The sequence below is a fragment of the Chiloscyllium plagiosum genome, unplaced genomic scaffold, assembly GCF_037043375.1.
Source record: "Chiloscyllium plagiosum isolate Xiang-an unplaced genomic scaffold, Cpla_swu_hap1 HiC_scaffold_22, whole genome shotgun sequence".
NCBI classification, from domain to species: Eukaryota; Metazoa; Chordata; class Chondrichthyes; order Orectolobiformes; family Hemiscylliidae; genus Chiloscyllium; species Chiloscyllium plagiosum.
The window spans coordinates 16,349,973-16,358,794 of NW_028270160.1; the positions used below are offsets into that span (position 1 = coordinate 16,349,973).

General features: G+C 41.5%; 2 protein-coding genes across 26 annotated transcripts in view; one reads left to right on the top strand and one right to left on the bottom strand.

Moving 5' to 3' along the window:
* The window catches only part of LOC122561273 (solute carrier family 2, facilitated glucose transporter member 9-like), a 253,152-nt gene extending 252,141 nt beyond the window's left edge, over positions 1 to 1,011 (bottom strand). For 15 of the 24 annotated variants that reach the window (XR_015760894.1, XR_015760892.1, XR_015760886.1 and 12 more), the window contains exon 1: positions 129 to 1,011. The gene's annotated coding sequence lies outside the window, so the exon portion shown is untranslated. The remainder of the gene's footprint in view (positions 1 to 128) is intronic. The other 9 variants (XR_006314979.2, XR_006314964.2, XR_015760895.1 and 6 more) reach the window with 7 other exon arrangements.
* LOC122561275 (uncharacterized) lies at positions 527 to 7,251 on the top strand. Of its 2 annotated transcripts, none has more exons than XM_043712916.2 (3): positions 527 to 936; positions 1,766 to 1,928; positions 2,047 to 7,251. In XM_043712916.2, the coding sequence occupies exons 1-3, from the start codon at positions 661 to 663 to the stop codon at positions 2,928 to 2,930; spliced, it is 1,323 nt and encodes a 440-aa protein (XP_043568851.2). In that variant the 5' UTR covers positions 527 to 660; the 3' UTR covers positions 2,931 to 7,251. The 2 variants fall into 2 exon arrangements, with proteins under 2 accessions (XP_043568851.2, XP_043568852.2); XM_043712917.2 differs by having other exon boundaries at positions 2,095 to 7,251.
* The last annotated feature ends 1,571 nt before the right edge of the window (positions 7,252 to 8,822 follow it).

Consider the following 8,822-nt stretch of genomic DNA (forward strand, 5'->3'; position numbering starts at 1 on the left):
CTGGGCCTTCCCCGATAGGAGAAAATGGCGGCAGGCCTAGGTCCCTCCGCCTGGTCCGGGAGACAGCACCGAAACCCCGGTCACCCTCCATGACCGACCCCACCTCCACCGCCCGGCATCTCACTCACCATCAACCTCCTTCGCCTTGTCGTGCAAGAGCCAGTCCGGGTTGCATACTGCGAGTGTCTCCAGTGTACTGCCCGCTGCTCGCTAGCCCCCCCGCAGGCCTTGTCGCTTTTCCCAAAGCCTCGATCTCTCAAAGTGAAAGTGATGAGAGGGCGACGGGCAACGCTACCAGCTGCGACAGCTAGGCCGCCGCGGGTACGCCTGCACGCTGCCTCCTGCTGCCCTCGCCCCTGTCGCGGTGTGCTCTGGAAGTTGTAGTCTGACTTCTCTCCAACGATAACCCTGCCATTGTCCGCGAGGGCAAGAGGAAAACTACAACTCCCATAAAGCCTTGCGCGAAGGTCGATGCCCGGTGCCTACTGTGCCCGCTGGGCGTTGTAGTTTACTGGCGCAGTCTATGCGGAGTGGCGCTGCCAGCTGCCGACATTGCTCTTCCGAACGAAAATGTGACAGGATTTTAACGAATTTTTTTTTCTCTTGTCACTAAAATCGTGGGTGGAATTGCCACCCCTTGGAAGGTGTGGAGTGGTGAAGATGAGGAACCAGCTGTGGAGCGTGCCACCCTTCCGGAAGATGCCAGACCGACGGATCCGCAAAGCCCGCTTCAAGGACCGCGACCTGCGTGTGCTCATCGATTCCGTCATGGAGAGACGAGGGGACATCTTCGGTGAGGGGGGCCAGCCGCCCACCATGCAGAGCCGCCGCCAGGCTTGGCTCTTCGTCATGGAGAAAGTCAATGCAGTGTCTGGGACTCGCAGGACCTGGGAGGAGGTGCGGAAGAAGGTCCATGACCTGAAGAAAAGCACCAAGGTAAAACCGCCAATCTCAGTTAAGTGTATCTGAGCTTACCCAACCTGAGGACCATCAGCCATTGCTTTCTTTTGCCCCACACCAAGCCCTGCCCATCTGCCTCTTCAATGTCTCCAAAGACTTTGAAACCACGCCCTCTATTTGAAGTTCTAAGTTTTGTAAAGCATGACGGTGATAGATTCTGGTTGGATATATTCAATACATGCTCAACATTCCTGCAACTGCCCCACCCAGTTAACAACCTTGTATCGAATCCTGGCCAAATGTGTGTAAGGAAATATAAACACCCAGGAAAAGCAAAGTTTTACAGTAAATGGAACTTAAAGCACAGAAACAGGCTATTTAGCCTGATTGGTCCATGTCTTTTTTTATGTCCACAAGAATACTTAGCAGTGGGCAATAAATGTTGGCCTTGCCTCAGCTGACATTTCAAAAATAAATTTGTAAAGAAAACATCCTATCCTTCTAATACTTTCTCCGTCATGTATTTGTCAAGATTCCCTTTAAATGCATCAATGCTGTTTACTTCAACAGCTCTCTATAGTTTAATGCCCATTTGATTTTTCTCCAGGGTTGCTCTCAGCAGTGCCCCAGTGATAAATTCTTATTTGCTGCAGACTTCAGGAAAACCCGAAGTATGACTGTCACTTTTATTAAAGACATGTGCACCCACACTTTATATGCAACACAGAATGTTAGCAAGAATATGTTGTATATTCAAAATGAATGCAATGGGATGATGCACACCATGTGATGGATAATGTATGGTGGAACTGAAGAATTGTGTGGTGTGAATCACTTTTTTTCTCCTCTGTTATTATCTTTAAAGGAAAAACTGGCTTATAACAGAAGAGCTCGCCAATTATCGTGTGGTGGCAGACCAGACATCAAAACATTGACAGAGTTTGAGAATGATATGATCCTGCTTTTTGGGAAAGAAAGTTTTGAAGGGCTTGATACTGTGGATCTTGGAGTCATGTCAAGACTCAGTGGTGAGTGTGTTTATAGATTAATTAATACAAAGGTTTCTGATCATTTCAGGGTGTAACATTAATATGCCTGTACGCGACTTTGTGTAAGGTCATCCAACAGTTTATAATGAATCTGCAGAGTGTGAGCCTATGTACTCATACTCTGCCATTTTGTATCTCTTCACAGATCAAGGAGAAACAAGTGGATCATCAACCACAGCTGCAAAACAGCACCTTACACCCAAGTACCAAATATCATCACCTCAAGCTGAAGCAGGCACCAGCATAGATACACCCACTGGAGGAGGCAATAGTGTTGAGGATGAGGAAGAACTGGGTGAGTCACTGAACATTAGTGAGGACAGGGGACCAATATTGGTAGATGATGAGAGATCATCCTTTGAAGGGTGGAGGCCCCATATGTTGGGCCCTCCAATTGAGGCAGATGCAGATACAGATCTCAGTGGGCCTGCTTTTAAACGGAGACTGTTAGAACATGAATTCAGCGTTGAACAGTCACTTGCCTCCATACACACCACAGTGGAAGATGGCATGGTTATGTTGGACCAACGGTTGTGTGCATTGCAATCTGCTATTGAGCACGTGGCAACACCAGTGGCATCTGCAGTGGAGACCTCACTAACACAAGCCTTGGACACAGTTGGGTCATCACTCATGAATGCTCATTCTGCTGCTATAGAAGTTTTGGGGTCAAAACTCCAAGAAGCTGTCAAGGCAGGCTTCATTTCTCTTGGAGAACGCTTGCAGGCAACCATGGCTGAGGGTTTTCAAAGTCTTATAGAAGCCCAATGCTCTATGCTCACTCAGATAATTGGTCAGCGTGAAAAGCTGGCCTCTTCTACTGGAATTGTGCACGCTCATCAAGTTGACAGTCATTCAAGTGGAGGTTTGGTGCCACCAAAAAAAAAACAGGTGACTGCAGGTGCTGTCTCTGAAAATCTGGAATCCAGAGCAACTCAGCATCAGAGACCCATGGGACTGATGCAGGTGCATCAGGGTTAGTTGCAGATACAGGTAGCAGGACTTCTGTATTTGATGCAGCTACAGGGTTGGCTCTAGCTGCCAACTTGTGCAGAAAGGCTAGGAGATCAGCACTGAGTCCTGATGCTTCTACTCCCTATTTTCCTCCCCCCTCCAAACCTCCCTGTCCCATCTTGGATGCTGAGCCTGTCTCTGCCAGAATGCACATGAAGTTTGCAGCTGGTACAGCAATTGACTCTGGACGCAGCCAACATATGCTGTGCTCTGTGTGCTGTTTTTTAAAACGTGTGTATTTAAATTTAAAATGTTTTGAGTCCTGGTGAGAAGCACTCATGTTGGATGACTTGTCCTGGTGTCAGATTGGTGGGGATTGTCCAAGCAGCAAAACTTGAGCAGCTTAGTGAGGGGATCTGTAGCAGTGTCTGTACTTGTCTGGTGTAGGGAACAAACCATTGAAAGTCAAGGGACCGGCGGAATTCAGAATGGTGCAGGAAGACACCCTGGTGACTCACTCTTCTGCAGTTGACTTTATTCATTCAGGTTTTATTTTGTTTTAAGCAGAATAAAGCTTCTGGGAGTTTGCTTGTTTGAACCTTGAATTTGGCAATTTGGAAAGAGTAAAATGTCCCATTGGTGAAGTTCACTATATGCTTAAAGCCTCTTGTGAATATTCCTGTGTCATATCTGCATAAGCCATTAATCTATTTAAGTAACACACACAGGAATAGGCTACGGGTGCTTTAAACAATTTCAATTTGAATTTTGAAGTAAGGAAATTTTACTCACTACTCACAATTCCTATGTTGTCAGATTAAGCCAATTTCATATTAATTAACAAATCCTTTCCCTCCTTTCTGACTCTTTGTGGCACTAAAAAATAACTAAGTAAGAAAACAGATTGTCTCATTAGTATATGTGCTAGTTTAAAAGAGTGCCATGGACTGTATACTGAGAAGGTTACAAGCTGCCCAAAGCTCAATAATGGATATCTTTTATATTTGGGGAATGGGGAGATTAATGCAGTGCCCAATATTAACACCAGGGAGACAGTTACATGCTTCTGCTTCCTGCATCAACACCTATGCAGATGGCCACAAGCTGTTTGCCAGTGCTGTTCCTTAAATTGCTTAGTAGTAGGTGATGTGCACAAGTAACATGGATAATCTGCTTGGTATGTGGGAGTGGAGACAAAAGATATGAACAGCGCTGCTTAACTGAATACATGCAGTTTACTTTTAGTACAGCTCAAATCTTTCCTTCTTATGTAGCATAAAACCTGAAGGGACGTATTCAGAAGCAAATCCAATGAGAGTTAGATACATTTTACTGGAAAAGTATCAATAATTGTACAGCATTTACAATGTAGAAACAGGTCAGTCAGCCCATTAACTGTTTAAGTTCCACACAAGCACTCTTCCAATTCATTTTCATTCAATCTAATCAACAAGATCTTTCTATTCCTTTCTTCCATTAAATGCATCTTTGCTATTTGTTTCCACTATTGCACATTCTCGTCATGCTGTGAGTAAATAAGTTTCTTACAAATTCTCTATTGCATTGATCAGTGATGATCTTCCTGTTAGGGATCATAGGTCTCCCTCACTGTGAAAATATTTTTATATCCACTCTATCAAAACCTTTCATTATCTTAAAGACAACTCTTTAGCATCTCTTTTCTGTGGAAATGAGCCCTAATCTGTTCACTATTTCTTGATTGATATCACCTCTCAGTTCCAGTATCATCCTTGCATCTTTTTCTGCACCTAATCTAAATATCCTTTTTGTAAAATTAGCACTAGAGCTCTGTGTTGTACTCCAGGTGTGATCTAACCATGGTTTGTATCTGCTTAACATAGGTTCTTTGCTGTTCCATTCTTTTAGAAATTAATCACAGTGATTTGTTACCTTTTTATGGTCTTATTAATCTGTGTTGCTACTTCTAGTGATTTGTGTATCTGTATCTTGGATCTCTTTGCCTCTGTACCCAATTTAGAAACTTAATTAACAAAGAAAATGTGGCTGCCTTATTCTTCATAATGAAATGCAACAGCACACATTTATCTTTACAGCAACTTGATGATTGTAAATAACATTACCCTGTTGTGGAGCCTACTGAAAAATAAAACTGGAACACAGGATCAGGATTCCACCAGTCAGTTCCTCATGCTTGTTCTGTATTAGACTATGGTTATCCTATATTTTAACTCTGTTTTCCTGTCTCAGTTACATTAGTATTAATATCCTTGTTTAGTAAAAACCAACATTCTTAGTTTTGTTAATTTTACTTAAACTTTAGCCTCAACAGCTTCCTGACATCGCCCCTGAATGTCCTGCCTCTAATTTATGTTTTTGCTCCCTCATTCTCCACCCTCCTACAACAGGAAATAATTTCCATATCTTTCCTATTAACTTCTTTGGTCAAATCTCAATTAGATCAGTTCTTAATCTTCTACACTAAGGGAAATACAAGTCTAATATATACAAAAACCAAAATATTGTAAAAAAAAAAGTGTTATAGAAATCTGAAATACTCAGTAAATCTATCAGGTTCTGTGAAGAGAGAAACAACATTCATGTTTAACTTTTATGACCATTCACTAAATCTAATCAATACTATCTATCCTTGTAATTTAACTCTCTTAACTCTGATATCATTCTGAACAGGAGGATCATTTTTTAAATTCTTTGTCTTTTGTATGTATGCATATCTTGTACATTAAAAATGATATATCTGCATGTTCTCTGTCTCACTGCATGTGTCACATTATTGTGCCACACTTTATTGATCTTTGCTCAATATGAAAGAGCAGCAAATCACAGCTGATAGGCAGATAAGATCCAACCTAAACAGGTGGGAAACTGTCAAGTAAAAGCTACCAAAGGATTATAGAAAAATCTATCGAAAGAACAAACTATGTGAAAAGAGTAATGCTCTTTGAAAGAACTATCTAGGTAGTCTCATTCCCCACCTGCCTACTCACTCTTACATATGCACACACTCACTCTGGTTCTCCCCTCATAACCTGCAGGTTTTGACGTCTATTTTAAATTCCCTTTTGAAAGTGATTCTTTATTCTGGTATCCCTGTCCTTCCAGTCGGTGCATTCCAAATCATCATAAACCACTACATATAAAGAAATCACCTTCCCTTCCCCTATCTTCTGCCAATTATTATCTTAACTCTGTGTCTTAAGGTCAATGACCCTCTTGTCAGCAGAAACAGCTTTTCTCTCACTCTTCTGTCAAGAGCCCTTGTTAACTTTCTCCTTTGCTTTCTTGGCTCTGTGGAGAATCCTTACTGCCCAATCAGCAAAAGCTATTATTAATAAAATAAGGGAAAGGGAAGCAATAAAATCATTCAAAATACTCAATGACAATATTTATGTGTGCCTTTTTACTTCCTTAGCTGAATGCAGGTTCTGTTTAATATTTAAAACTAAACATGTCTCTTGTCTTTTGAGTATTACCATCAAGGTGTTTATTTTTGGGCCTCAACCTGTCTTAAAAATCCCAGCTTGAAGTTGATATATTCCTCAAAATTCTATCAACTCATGAAAGCTACTATGCTTTAGGACACAAAGTCCAAGTGCACCATTACACAATTTCTAAGCATGCACCAGCATAGTAGCAACTTTCTCCACCTAATATTTTAGCAGAACTTTTTTAATTTCTTTGCATTTCCAAATGATTTCAAAACAAGCTGGCTAATTAATTTTAACAACTTCTTTGAGTAAAGAACAAGCCATGTTTACTGTGTGAGAGGAGTGGTTTATATTTAAAAATTGTAAACAATAATTATTTACTAAAAATGTATCTTTCTGTTTCACAATGTTGAATGACTTTCTCATAGCTACAGCAATGTTTGAGTTTGTTTTTACAACTAATTTGAAAAGAAACTGGGTGAATTATTTATTAAGCATACTTGATTCAATGCGTGATTGTATCTGGAGTTTGTTCTGAAGAATTTAAAACCGCGTTAATCCATTGCTGTATGTCTGTTCACATTTGATCCCTGAACTAAAATAGCCTTTGTCAATGAGAGATTGAGAGCCCATCAGTTTTCTACCAGCAAGTTGTGCCTGACCAAGAGATCTCTCCAGTCACAAAGGAGAAGTGTACACAATATCAGCTTTGCAATAGAGCTAAGGAATCACAGAATAAAAGGTGAATATTTTCTTCAAGTACAGACTGTTTTGTTTTCAAGGTATTACATATCTTCAAACTGAGAGTTTTACAACTTTTAGTACATGGTATGGATTTTTTTCTCTTCAAAAATGGGCAAATCTGTGAAATGTATAACATCTATAAAGCTTATTGGTGCTCAATAAAAGTATGAAACTATTGTCGTTTGATGACTGTAAAAGTGAAGTACAAAAGACACATTCAACCTAGTCGATTTCTGTGCAGTCTCCTCTCAAACATCTTGATAATTCTGCTAAATTTGGAAGAGCTGTCCAACAGACTAGCTAGACCACAGCGTGCTACAGATACAGTCGTACCCTCAGAATTAACATGAAGCTACCAGACTATCGCAAAATCCCAACTGGTTCATTGATGTCCTTTAGAGGAAGAAAGCTGCCAGACTTACTGGTCTGGTCACTGAGCAACTCCAGATCTATAGTAATGTGGTTGACTCTTAATTGACCCTTGAAATTGTCTAGCAAGGCATTCAGTTGTATCGAGGAGAAAGTGAGGTCTGCAGATGCTGGAGATCAGAGCTGGAAATGTGTTGCTGGAAAGGCGCAGCAGGTCAGGCAGCATCCAGGGAACAGGAGAATCGACGTTTCGGGCATAAGCCCTTCCTGAAGAAGGGCTTATGCCCGAAACGTCGATTCTCCTGTTCCCTGGATGCTGCCTGACCTGCTGTGCCTTTCCAGCAACACATTTCCAATTCAGTTGTATCAACTATTACGATAAAGTCAAATAAATCCGAACTGACCACCCAGCATCGTGACTAATGGACGATCTGCAGAGACATTTCGGTAATATTGGGAATTTGTGCCAAATCTGGGAGAGCTTCTCATAGACTGAGCTGACATAGTCACATGATCCTGGACCCCATCATCACTGTTCGTAGTTGTATCCTTTACTTTTGCAGGATAGATCCACCAGTAGAGGTAACATAATGGTATATAGTCAGGTGGGAGAAACCCTGAGATTTTTCAACAATGATTCTGCATCCTGTGAAGTCTTATGGTAATGGGTCAAACCTAGGTAAGGAAATCACCTAACTCTAACCTACTGTTCTCCCTCAGCTGATAAGCAACAATTTGTATTTATGTAACAGGGCCAATATGCCAAAATAGGCCAAGGCATTTCGTGGGAGTATTATAAAACACAATTGACACCGAACCACGTAAGAACTATTTAACCAGATTATCAAAAGCTTGGTCAAACAAGTAGGTTGTAAGGAGTATCTTAGTGGAGGACAGTGAGGTTGGGAAGTGAAAACATTTTTGGAGGTTATATCAGAGCTCAGAGCCAAGACAGTTGAAGGCATGACCACTGATGTGGAACAAGTTAAAATTGAGGGTGCTCAAACAACTCTAATTAGAGGAGGGCAGATGTCTCAGAAAGCTATAATACTGGAGGAGATAAGAGGGGTGAGGCAAAGAATGAAGTTTTAAACAAGGTAATTTTTAACAAAGGAATTTTGGACTCGGCAAGATGGCAGCGATTCTGTAGAACTGCTGTGGACAGCTCTGTCGAACAGCCAAGGCATACTGGTGTTTCTTGCCATCCCTGGCCAACTTATGTGGTGTAATTATTAGTTTAAAACCTTACAGAACACATATTTGTTAATATTTGGGAGGGGGAAGGATGCCAAAGGGAAAAGGAACAAGCAAACAGCAGCAGGGAGGACACTCACCTGCAGCACCTACCACACCAGAGACTGCAGCAGCAGCAGCAGCA